Source organism: Tachysurus vachellii, chromosome 23 (genome assembly GCF_030014155.1).
Source record: "Tachysurus vachellii isolate PV-2020 chromosome 23, HZAU_Pvac_v1, whole genome shotgun sequence".
Classification (NCBI taxonomy): Eukaryota; Metazoa; Chordata; class Actinopteri; order Siluriformes; family Bagridae; genus Tachysurus; species Tachysurus vachellii.
The window spans coordinates 9,670,511-9,684,372 of NC_083482.1; the positions used below are offsets into that span (position 1 = coordinate 9,670,511).

A 13,862-nucleotide genomic window follows, 5' to 3' on the forward strand; every position below is an offset into this window, starting at 1 on the left:
TAAAAATAAATATCACTTGCAAGCTTGAATATTAATATATAAGTAAGTAAATATGTAAGTATATATGCTAAGTACAAAGGTCAGCTTGCCAATTTTAACTGTAACAGTTGGAGGTTGTTGCTTATTTTGTTAACTTGACCCTTACATGCTTTTTATTATATTGTTTGCTTTTTTACATTTTCCCACTTATTTTTGTCTGTTACACTAATTCAGCTGGCAGGGCACCAGTTATTATACAAGACCTGCTGTTATAGAAGAATATATTTATATATATATATAAATTATATGATAGGTTCTGATGTCCCACAGCACACTTGCTAGCCTATAACTTGAATCCTGTCTTAACATCTCCTTGTGCATGAAAAGAGAAATAGTGCAAGAATATTTTCTAATGTTCTTGTATTTTTTTTATTTTGTGTTTCTCATTGTTTATATGGCTGTTTTATTGGCTATTTTATTGTTTTGTTTTTTAGATGTCCTTTGCTTTTTTATTTCTTGTACAGTGATACCTCAAGATACGAGTGCTTTGACATATGAATTTTTTGAGATACGACAATATTTTTGGCTTGAGATACAAGCAAATTTTTGAGATACGAGCATCCAAGCTGCAGCTGCCGAAACAAAGATCCCCAACAACCACGTGCGCTCTGTTTCCCCCGCCTCAGCTTCCCGCGTCTCACTCGGTTAAAGCCGCCTTTCCATTGCACATGACATACGATGGCCGATAAACAGGAAGTCATTCATTTCCTACGGAGAGTCGCAAAGGGGCTGCGTGAGGTGCCGACCATCTGCGGATCCGTTTTAAGCATTGGATCCGTAAAAAAATCTGAACTTGTGCGACTACACCGCATCTGATATGCTGACCGGACAGGTTTTTATTAAAACGACCGGCAGATGTTAGTGAGCAAAGAGTGACAAAAAAGGCAAAAGCAAGTGAAGAGAAAAGCGATGAAGAAAATTAAGCAAACAGAAATTGTAGCAGTTAAATTCAGTTAAATTAAGAGAATTTCAGTTAAGTCCGTTAATTTTAGTGAAGTTTAGTTAAGTTCCATTTAAGTGTAAAGTAGCATTAAGAGTGTACAGTAGTGAGTAAGTGAACGAAAGTGAAAGTGTAATTCCTCCTAACTCCTCCGCCTGTTTACTCCTCCCTCAACACCTTCGTGCGCATCTTCCGTAAAGTAAAACCAGTTTATTTTTTTTAACATTCTCTTTTATTACTGTATGTTTTTATACAATATTTGTCATTTATAAATACAGGTACTGCACATTTTTCATATTCAAAACACATAAACAAAACAACTGGAGTGGAATTTTGCGAGCTGGAACGGTTTAATTGGATTTCAATTAATTTAAATGGGGAAAATTGCTTTGAGATACGAGCAATTCGAGACACGAGCAATTTGAGATACAGTATGAGCAAGGTCACGGAACGAATTAAACTCATATCTCGAGGTATTACTGTATAATTTTATGTGGTCAGCCTATTTTTAATCATGCTTCATAAATAAATCTTACTTACTTATTTACTCACTAACTTACTCATCACAGCCTTTACATTTCACCACCCAGCTGGTTTAGACTTTCAGGATTTTTATTACAATCGGAATTATACAATTCAGAATTTTATGGTGATCTGGGCATCAATGCAGATTAGTTGTAAAGAGTGAATCAAAATGTTGCTATTAAGAACACATATGCATGAAGAGTAATCATATGGACCACTTCATTCCTCTCCTCTTTTTAAGCCTTGTATGTGGCATATTTAATCCACACCCCTTTCTCTTTATTTTTTCGCAGATCTCTTACTCTTTGCTGAATGACCGCAGTGGAGACTATCAGTTCTTCCGCATTGATCCAGAACTGGGCTCCATTTATACAGAAGCAGTGTTCGACCGGGAAACTAAGGGTTCCTATCTTTTAGAAGTAAACTCCATGGACGGCTGGGAGTCTGCCAGGCCAGGAAGGCATGGGCAGCCTAACTCTGGTATGATCAGCCAAGCCTTCTTCCTAACACAAGCTCTGGGCTAATAAGTTTTCTCATCCATTTAGTCTGATAACTCTAATGCTATTGATTTTTTTTTTTTTTTCTTTTTTTTTTCAAAATTGAGTAGGAGTTGCACTTCATAGATCATTCATGTCTGACTGAATCTCTAATAAATTATTGGTTAATATTACTGATAAAAGTGAAAGATTTTAGCCAAGCATAGAAGTAGTTTGCACCTAATGTATTTTATGTCCCAGAGAAAGAGAAAACAAATAACCAGTAAGGCATCTGACAAAATTACTCAGGCATGGTGAGTAATGACTAATATAGCTGCACTTATACAGTACATGCTTAATATAAAGAAACTTGTACTAATCAGCCTCAGCCTCTACATGAGTCACTGCGAGCCTCTTAGGCCTCAGCATGTCACCCATTCTCTCATTACTGCTTTATTGCTGAAGAACTGTATACTTTACAGAAAACTTTTATGTTCTAATATGCACTTAGCTGTAGTGAGTGAGTCATTATGAGATGTTTTTGCGAAATGTAATTTCTGGTAAGAATCTCTTGATAATTCAACATCCGACAAGCTTTACACCAGTAATTAATTTAATATTGAAATCTTTAATGTTTTGATAAGAAGTAGGTATTGTATATAAAAGAAAGAAAGAAAGAAAGAAAGAAAGAAAGAAAGAAAGAAAGAAAGAAAGAAAGAAAGAAAGAAAAGGTGAAGTATACACCTGCACATTCATGCAATTACTCAGTAAGCCAAATAAAGCCAAAATAAAACCAAAATAAATCAACCAGATATAAGTTAAGTATAAGGATAAGACTGGTTTGAGCTGACAGGAATCGTATGGTGCCACTCTTGACATTTCTGGTGAGGCGAAAGGCATCCTAGAACATAAAACAATGTCAAACCTTGAGCCTGAAAAGCTACAACAGCAGCAGACCGCTTCTTGTTTCACTCCTGGCAGCCAAGAACAGGAATCTGATGACACAGTGGGCACAGACTCACTAAAACTGGACAGTTGAATATTGGGGATGACATTATTATTGTTACCACAGCCACTGGCTGATAGAATGATTCCATGAATGTTCCTAATAAAATGGTCAGTGAGTATAGACAATATGCAGTTAAAAATTTATGGACACATGGCCATAACACCCGTACATTGTTTCATGGTGCCACTGGTTCTGGATTTCTTGATACCACAAATTCTATATGGATGCACAAACATGAATGGCTACTATAACCAGAGCCATAATAGTCTCCCCAGTGACTAGGCCTGTGTCAAGCCCTACTGGCACCTTTAATGCATGCTTAGTACCAAAAATTCCATATGGATTCCTCATGTTACACCTAATACCACACAGATATTTCTGCCAAATACAACTACAGCCATGCCCGCCTCCCCATTGACTAAGTATGTGACAACATCCACTAGCACCTTCAGTACAGTAGTGCAGATGCAGTAGTGCATCTTCAGTGACACTGTTTTCATATGGATATTGCCCAACAAATATGTCTACCAAACACCACTAGAATCATCCACACATTAGCACATGGCACCAGCACACATCCCACCTTTATCTGAGAAGCATGTGTCCAAGGATTGTTGTTTTTGAGCCACAGACACCGAGAAGCCCTAGAATTTGCCTCTGTGGTGGTTTTGATGGCTTTCCTCTTGTGCATGCCTGTGATGCCCAAGAGAATCTAGGCCTTAAAGTTCTCTACAGCTCACTTCTATTGGCTTGGACCATGCTCTCCACCCCCAGTCTGGAGCAGTCTTCCAACAAGTCTGCAAACTTTTTACACTCTTTGCCATAACTGTGACTCAGCTGGTCCACTGTGTCCTTTGCCTTCCATTTTTTCCCAGTTTGCACTTTATTGCCATCCTGGGAGACTTTTGGGTCATCAACTCTCTTGCACAGGTCACCATACAGTATGCTCCTCAGTCAGACTGTTCATGGGTAGCCTCAGTTTGTTGTTGTTCCCATACAGAGTGACCTTCAGAGGTAATGACTGATCCTCCTCTCAAAGCCATTCATATCTGAAAAGGACAGTTAATAAGTCTATTGCTGTTTCATTCTTATTCATTTATATTTACTGTAATTAATGTATCACATAATCATTTGGTGTTTCTTTAGCTCAACAATGAAAGTCTTTTTTTTTTATTTCAGACCCCAAAATGCCTTTCCACACCATTGTGAATCTTAAAATAGTTGTTAATGTGAAAATCAAAGGATTCATTGATGCAATCTGCACTTTAATACACTTGAAGTTTAGCCCAGACTGATTTCATTTAGACAACAAGGCAAATTCTACTTGTTAATCTGGTATCTGAGGCAAAAAGAACTATGAAAATGCCCTCAGTCTATCTCTAGTTTTGTTTCCTCGTAGATTATTCTTGTTTCCTCCTTCAGTTGCTTCTTATAACAATTCAAAGACAACAATTGCAGTTTTAGATACAACAATTGTCACATCTATCACGGTGGATTTTTCCTCAGTGCAGTCTTCTAAAATAAAACTGTGACATTCACTGCATCTCATTTGTTTCCCTGCTGAAAATTCTTATGGAAATTCCATCAGAACAGTCAGTTGCTGTGGCTGAATTTTGGGAAATAGACAAAAGAGGACAATTTTTTGGGCCAAAATAAGTTTTTCTGATAACACTCATCTCCGCTTTATCAAAACACTTGAACAAAATGACATGAAAATGTTTTAAGCTTTTTGGACTATTTAAAGTTGTTCCATGTTTCACTTTCATAGCAAAATAGACATAAGTGCAATCAACTCACTTTGTAATCAGGTAAGATTTCAAAAAGTAAAGATTACATTATCATTTTAACAGAGAAGAGAGCTTACACACTTTATACAGATAACTGTCTGGAACTTATAAAAGTGTTTAAATATATACACACACACACACACACACACACACACACACACACACACACACACACACACATATATATATATATATAGTAGGGCACTTAGAGAGATGGGACACGAAAGAATAGGCACAGAAACGGGATTATATATAGTACATAGTGACATAGTGAAATGAAACAACTTTTCTCCAGGAACATGGTGCTACATTTAAGGGTTTCAAGTAAGTTGTCTATAGCCATGTTCACACTGCAAGTCTTAATGCTCAATTCGGATATTTTGCTCAGATCTGATTTTTTTGTTTGGCTGTTCACATTACCTTTTAAAATGTGGCCTATATCAGATACCAGTGTGAACTGTTTGCTGTTTCGAACTGACCCGCATGCGCAAACGAACAATAACAATGACGTCACACGCAGCACGCCGTTGCGCTAAAAAGTTGGCGAGGTTATGGAGGAAGTATTGTATCATCTGGTGCAAGCAAACATATCATGTAATGCTATAATGGGATGTATTCAACGCATTATGAGCTGGTTCACGTAACCACTTTATATAACACTCTTAACACACACGTTACCAGTCACGTTTGTGTCACGTTTTCGCCGGCGCAAAAAAAAAAAAAGGTTTCGCCGGCGCAAATAAATAAATAAATAAATAAATAAATAAATAAATAAATAAAGAAAGGTTTCGCCGGCGCATAATTGTGACGAATGTCGATGTAGATTGACGTAAAAGTCGCATCAAATCCGCCTTGGCTGTTCACACTGCGGCCACATTGGAAAAGATCAGATTTGGGTCTGATTCAGGACCACATATGGAAGTGGCCCAGATCTGATTTGAAAAAATCAGATCTGGGCCAGATTTGAGTGTTCACACTACTCCTGAAGAAGTCTGACCTGGTCACTTGACCCCAAAAAAATCGGATTTGGGCCACTTTTACCTGCAGTGTGAACGTGGCCTATGGGGGTTTTTACACTTGGTCACTTCATGCGTTTTCTGCGATCCGATAGCTATCCGATCGTAAAAAGACCAGGTGTAAATGCCCTCCGAAACGTTTTCGAGACGGATATAAATCTGATCGTTCAAACCACTTCAGGAGGTGGTCTGGGACGCATTTCAGATGAAACTGGACAGGTGTAAATGAATGTGGTTGTTCAAGCCACATACGTCAGCGCTATACTCCTCCCAAATGATAGTACGTCACTCGCAGGTGACTCACAAGTCGTGCATCGCGCCAGAAACAAATATGTTTTCCCACCAGTGCTGGCTCCGATCTTTCACCCAGGTGTCTCGTTGGGACTTAAAATGCACTGCTGCCACGGGCGAAAATGCAGCAAACAGTAAATGCTGTTTTTTGTAGCAACCGCATACACCAAAGCATGTTCCATTTCAATTACACCGGAAATGAGGAAAAATATATTTGCATTTTGGGCGGGAGCAGAAAGATCGGATTGATATCCGATTCGCCAAGATGCATTTATGTGGCCTAATGTAAATGGAACAGTTTTAACAAATCAGATAGCTATCGGATCAGAGAAAACACATGAAGTGGCCAGCTGTAAAAAGGCCCTAAGCCACACAATGTCATGTGCATCATGTCATGGGAATCATGTGCATCCTAGTGCAAACAGTGTGAGACAAAAGACATGCAAACAGGCAATACAGACACTACAGGACAGAAACACAGATAGCACAGACTGGTTTGCATTCTATATATTATACAGTACATTGTGCAAAAATTCACATAATTTAAATTGATGCAGCTTTATTTTTGGATTATATTAAAAAAAAAAAAAAATCATATTTTGAAAATTAGTCTGTGTATTCCCTGTAAGAATATATGACCAGCCATCTTGCTGATATGTTGCACAATAATGTTTTGTCATATTCTGTCTATTGTAAGGTGTAGTGATGTGCTCTAATGAGCCGTGGTATATGGGAAATGATAGTGGAGTGTAGCTGTCTGTAGTGTTGATGACACTACACATGTAATGGCTTTGTATTTAGTTAGTCACACAGTACGTTCAAATTCCATAACATCCTGTTTTCACACTCAGTGCAGGTCCATCAGGTCCTATGAACAACAATGTAATGAAGTTATCCAGTACAGTCAAAGTGATTGGCATGACAAGCGGAGCAGAAAACACAGAAGCAGGAAATGACAAAGCCCAGTGATGCTTGTTTATTTGTAACGCAATGACATGACCAGGCCTTTACAATGCAACTCTGAACAACATGTCAAACTGTCAGTGAATGACAGCTTCAGTGTTTAGCATTTTCTTTCTCACACATACTGAAACATACAGCTAGAGTCTATTGGACTACTGGAGCCTACCAGGATGATTATTATAATTTTTGAAAGTTTGCTTTCCCCTGTTGTTTAGATCCATAACTTTTACATGAGCTGCCTCCACAACCTAAAATAATTGGTCTGAGAAGTATACCGCAAACCATGTCTCTCTGGAAAGTCATATCAAATGAAGCAATATTAGGGATGTCCTTCCCAATACATGCTACTTAACCCATCCTAGGCTGGGTCCCCAGGGCTCCATGCTAACAATCACATACTTAAGGCTTCGAAACCCAGAAATAATAGGAATGAGATAGAGGTAGAGACACACAGCAGGTAAAAATAAAAAGGATGAAAATGAGAAATAGAGATAAAGGATCACGGGGTGGGAGCCAAAGAGAGACAGAGGGAAAAAAGTGAAACAAACATGCGTTGAGAGAGGGAGGTAGAAAGATAAGAATGAGTTCAGTAAGATGAAAAAAGCATATAGATTGATAGACTAAGATCACAGACATATGTTTAATCTCATGTGTGTTTGCTGTCTTCCTCAGATACGGCATATGTGCGGATTTTCATCAGTGACGTGAACGATAACAAGCCAGTTTTTGCACAGACGGTGTATGAAGTTGATGTGGATGAAGATGCAGATGTCGGCTTCACCATACTCACCGTTAGTGCTAATGATGAAGATGAAGGTAAGCCAGGATTAAGATGAGATGTGAATACATACATAGGTCATGGCTAACTACAGTATGTGCAGGGAAGATGAGAGGTTAGAGAAATTCTGCACTAACTTCATTCATTGTAAGTCAAACCTTCGATTCAGCACACAGCACACACTCCTCACTGTTGTGTACGTTTGTCAGCATATAAATGTGAATGAAGCTAAGGAACGATTAGTTCTATAGCAGGGTTTTTTTTTGTTTTTTTTTTGACTAGTACTATTTTTGAGGGTTCAAAAAACAATGAAACAATGAAAGGACACATCAACACAGCATTAAGCCCCTAACATCTTACCTCTTTACTGTTATAAATGTTTAAATGCTTAATTATTGTCATCTGGTTAAAAAAAAAATTATAAATGAAAAATAAATAAATAAATTATTTATATATATAATTATAGTATATTAATAAGTATATTATATTATATATAATTATATATATATATATATATATATATATATATATATATATATATATATATATATATATATATATAATTCTATCTAATAGATCCATATGGATCTATTTATAGATAGATATACTGTATACTGTATATATGGATCTATTGATAGATAGATAGATAGATAGATAGATAGATAGATAGATAGATAGATAGATAGATCTTTAATGATATAATTCATTAATGTAATTACAGTGTTACTATACTCTATAGTAGCATGCTTTTAACAGTCATTTTGTTTCTAGTTCAAATGATGGGATGAAATCAATGTGCTTTCTTCCAGTATGTTTTTGTTTCTATTGTAACAAGTCATTCTCAGGAACAGCACTAAATGGAACTATAAATGAAAAAAATATGAAGTAAGTGTTGCTTATGAAAAGATAAAACTTGCAACTATCAGTGCAAATCACTGTAATATAAGAGAAATACAATACTCCAGGATGTGCTGTTATAAGAAAATAGTTAATTTGTGGTAACAGTATTATCTCAAGCTCTATTCGATTACTTTCATGACCCTTGGTGGTTTTATTTCTTACATAACACATGCAAAATGTGCAAAAACTGTGCAATCTCCAGATGATAGAATGCTTTTACGTTGAGCCACAAAATACCATTTTCTTAATAAGTTCTTTTGAGAATATTTTTGTTCTTGCAAACTAAACAGTTTCTCTGAAATTTAGAAAATGAAATTTTTTGTTTTTGATGTTTGTATTGGTTTTGCTCATTTTACGAATGGGGCTCTCACACACTCTCACGTACACAGGTGCTGTAATATGCACACTGCACGCACATGAAAAAAAAAAACTTAGATAAGCTCTCTTTCATTTCCCTTTCACATGTAAATCTATCCAGACGGCAGCACGTCGCAGCCGAGACATCGCTCATTTCTCATTGGCTAGCCATGTCAGGTCCATAATTCCCTGTGTGAATCATCTGCTCTGTTGCATCTGGTGTGCTTGTGGTGATGTGAGAAGCTGCTGTGCTGATCATCAGGCATTTATCAGGGCCTTTAGCCTCATTACAGACATCAGTCTTAAACTGATCTTCCATAATGGCTTCTGGTGATGTCAGGGAGTATTAGCTTACTTTGTGCTTATCCCTTTTCATAAAAGTCCTGAGAAAGCACTAACCTCCAAAATGATAACGACATGATACTTCTTGTAATTTATCAGAGTTGCTTAGGGCGATAGTGAGATCAAAATTTAGATTTGAAGTGAGACTGCCCGTGCATTGTGTCTTGTTCGTTATCTGTCTTTCAGCAGAGAAATGAGAGGTGCCTTGAGTTGAAGGGGGAACAACAGAAGCATGAAAAAAATATTTACAATAGTATATATATATATATATATATATAGTTTATTTTTCCATTTTTTTTTGCTTAGGCCATGTTGGACAGGTAGTTGATCTGTGCTGTGTGTAAATCTAATCCGAAATAAGCAAACAAAAAAAAAGATTACTCAAATGTTTTTAATGTTGGAAGACTCAGTAGAGGATGCAAGATTAAGAATGACCTGCCTTACTCACGCCGTATCCTTTTCATCCCATTGATCTAGAGATTTAGGCTCCTGCTTCATGATTTGGAGCACATTCTGGCTCTGCTATAGTTTATTAACCTGCCAGTAATGTAATTGACTTCATTTATTTCAAGCTACATTTTCACATGTGGGAAACACAGTCATAAAGAAAATAAGACTATATGCCAAATCTAGATCTGCATGGCTTTTTATTGTATTATTTGCTTTTGCTTATAACGTCAGCTGATGCCAGCTGATGAAACCTAGAAGCATCTATTATTCAGGGCTAAACTAGCGAAAAAAAAAGAAAAGACCAACAATTCAGCATATTAGGCTGTGCATATACAGGTAAATAGTACAGCAGTTATTTAGAAGCAGTATTAGTGCTTAATTTATAGTTCATTTATTCATTATTTGTATTCCAGGTGCTGTATACCTCTTGAAAATGACTCTTTATATAAACTAAATTGCTCATTAGTATTTAAATCTGTGTAAATTCTAACATTTTTCTTTGTACATACATGTTTATATATTATTAAAAACAATTACATATTTTCATAGTTAACCATTTTACTACTGATTAATTAGCCTGACAGTTTTCAGAAAAAAGTTATTAGAATGAGAAAACACCAACAGTATTGTAAAGGGCACTAATAAGCTGAAAATCTTACTAAATAAGTACATACATGCCTTTATATTTATTAATTATTATGCAATGGTCTAAAGCATTATCAGAAAATCTATAATAGTATCTGTTATTTGGGGTAGTTCAGGAAACCTATGATGACTATATTGTTTTAAAGGTGCCAATGCTAAGCTACGCTACCAGATTACTGCAGGTAACACAGGGGGTGTCTTTGATGTGGAGCCTGAGGTGGGCACCATCTTTATCGCCCAACCACTGGATTATGAAGAAACCAAGCGTTACAAACTCTACGTGCTGGCCTCAGATGGAAAGTGGGAGGACTACACCGCTGTGGTCGTCAATGTGGTGAATAAGAATGACGAGGCACCTGTGTTCTCTGTCAATGAGTACTACGGCAGTGTGACAGAGGAGCTGGATGGTTCTCCAGTGTTTGTACTGCAGGTGACTTATTTATCTCCACAATATGTAATAGAGGATTGGTATTGGTACTGTTTTTTTTTTTTGTTTGTTTGTTTTTTTATCATGTGTCTAAGAAGAAAATGTAGGAGTTTAGGAAGCTTTTATACATGGATATACATGTCCATTTAGTAAATTATAGTATGCTTTAGAACTACAGTAGGTAAATATGTTCTTAATCAAAACCTCTACAGAACCATTAAACATTAAACAAACTGAAGAATTTCCGAACAACATAGAATTAGGTTGAGTCATTTCTTCAAAGCCGCTTTTACCCTTGGGAGTTGCTGGTGAGTCCAATTTCCCCAAATTGAGGGATGTTACAGAATTCCGCATCCTGTCATGAAAATTGGTGTATAATTTGTTTTGAATGAGCAGGGAAATGAGTCATGTTACGGTAGTACTCAGAGTTTAAGTCTTTGTACAAGCACTTATCAAACCAAGGAAATGGATAAACAGATTTTTGGACAGTTTGGAAAAAAAAATTAGTATAATGTCTCATCAAGGAGTAGTTTAAAGATGGAATTTCAGCAGATGACATCATGCTTTGAGATAATGTTTTTCATTCATTTTGTAACTAGCAAATGTTTTTAGTATTTATAATTTTATATATGTTTTTAAATATATACAGTACTGCATTCTCTGCATTTTGTTCATTTATGAAAATAAATGTTTAACACTTCCATTTTTGAAAGCATTCTTTGTTTACAGCATTTTTTCACACCTGCCTAAAACCTTTGCACAGTACTATATATATATTTGCTTTAATTTGTTTGTTTATTGTTTCCTGCTAGAATTTTAATTTTGCAAAGGGCGGAATTTAGGCTCTTGGCACATGAGGCCAAGTCAGCACACCTCAGAAATTTCAAAGAAAAGGTATCAATGAAAAAATATCTAAGATATTCTGTTTTATGTTTTAGGTAACAGCCACTGACCCAGATAAGGATGCTGACCAAGAGGCTCTGCGCTACTCGCTGCATGGTCAGGGAGCAGAAAGTGAATTCATCATTGATGAGGTGACAGGAAAGATCTATGCCCAGAGGACATTGGACCGAGAGGCACGGGCTGTATGGCGCTTTGTGGTTTTAGCTACAGATGAAGGTGGCGAAGGCCTGACTGGATTTACTGATGTCATCATTAGTGTGTGGGATATTAATGACAATGCTCCCATCTTTGCCTGTGCACCAGACAACTGTCATGGAGATGTGGCTGAAAACTCCCCACCTGGCACTTCCGTTATGGAGATGACTGCCACTGATTTGGATGATGCAGCTGTAGGGCAGAATGCTGTACTATCCTATAGAATTGTTGGTAATGCAGCGTTGAGTGGAAGCAACAGTGGGGTGGACATGTTTACCATCAGCCCGGCTACTGGAACCATCTCATTGGCCAAGGCTGGGTTGGACCGAGAACAGACAGAGTCATACCTCCTAGTGGTGGAAGCCAGGGATGGAGGTGGAATGACAGGCACAGCCACTGCCGCCATCCATGTAACAGATGTGAATGACCACACTCCTCGTTTCTTGGACCGCTCTTGTTCAGCACGGATCCCTGAGAGCAGTGAGCCCAACACTGCCCTGCTTGACCTAGTTGCTGAGGATGCAGACGCTGGTGAGAATGGTCAGCTGACATTTAGTGTCGTTTCCGGAGACCCAGAGCAGAAGTTCTACATGGTGAGTCACCGGCAGGAGCAACGAGGAACCCTTCGGCTCAAGAAACGATTAGATTTTGAGAGGCCGGGTGAGCAACGCTTCAATCTTACCATTAAGGTAGAGGATCTGGACTATTCCAGCCTTCTTCATTGTACATTAGAGGTGGAGGATTGCAATGACCATGCGCCAGTCTTCATCCCTCATTTCCTGCAAATTCCTGATCTTAGAGAGGATGTCGTGATTGGTACAAGTGTTGCTTCAGTGGTCGCAAGTGACTCAGATTCTGGACTGAATAGGGATATTAGCTACAGTATAGCACCTGAATCTGACCCATATGGTCTCTTTTCAGTTGACCAGAATGGTCTGGTGACTGTAGCTGAGCAGCTTGACCGTGAGATTACTGCCCAGCATAGCTTAATTATCCTTGCAACTGACCATGGGACTCCTCCACTGACTGGCACAGCCACAATTCACATCTCCCTGCTGGATGTAAATGACAACGGACCTGAGTTTGAGACTGCATACTCACCTGTAGTGTGGGAGAACATGCCAGGGCCTCAGTTGGTATATCTCAACACCAGCTCCACGCTTCTTAGAGCTGTCGATCGAGACTCTGTTGAAAACGGTTCACCGTTCTCCTTCTCTGTCCCTCCTGAATACCGTTACAGCAATGACTTTTTCCTGCAAGATAACAGGAATGACACAGCCACCATTACTGCCCTTAGAGCCTTTGACCGAGAAAGACAGAAGGAGTTCCTCTTGCCAGTCGTCATGACTGACAGTGGAAACCCACCCAAAACAGTCACCAGCACACTCACTATCACTATCGGTGACAAGAATGACCATGCCCATGTTTCTGGGGAGAAGACAATATATCTCAACAGTCACAGAGGTAAATGCAGATAACTATGGTTTAAACTAATACATCTTAGTTTGTTAGTAGTCATCTAATAGTGTGTGAAGGTAATGAATGATTCATTTTTCTTTATAATTAAGTCAAGCTAATGAACATTTTCATTAAGGGTGTTATTTGTTTTGGCTAATCAAAACCGTGAGCATCAGTGCAAGACAGTGTAGAATCTTTTTCCTTAAAAAATATACCAACCCTTTGGGTACATATATAACCCTCACTGCAATGCAATAGGGCATATTATAGTGAAATGAATTCAGTTATAAGTGATAATTAACTGAGGGATCATTATATGGGAAGATTTTTATTTATGTGATCATAGCCAACATCCATTAAT

General features: G+C 37.8%; 1 protein-coding gene across 1 annotated transcript in view; it reads left to right on the forward strand.

The window, feature by feature from the left end:
- si:ch211-186j3.6 (neural-cadherin) overlaps positions 1-13,862 on the forward strand; it is a 240,406-nt gene that overhangs the window by 132,701 nt on the left and 93,843 nt on the right. The window contains exons 15-18 of the mRNA XM_060858990.1: positions 1,798-1,984; positions 7,719-7,862; positions 10,665-10,948; positions 11,884-13,507. Coding sequence (XP_060714973.1) covers positions 1,798-1,984; positions 7,719-7,862; positions 10,665-10,948; positions 11,884-13,507 — 2,239 coding nt within the window. The remainder of the gene's footprint in view (positions 1-1,797; positions 1,985-7,718; positions 7,863-10,664; positions 10,949-11,883; positions 13,508-13,862) is intronic.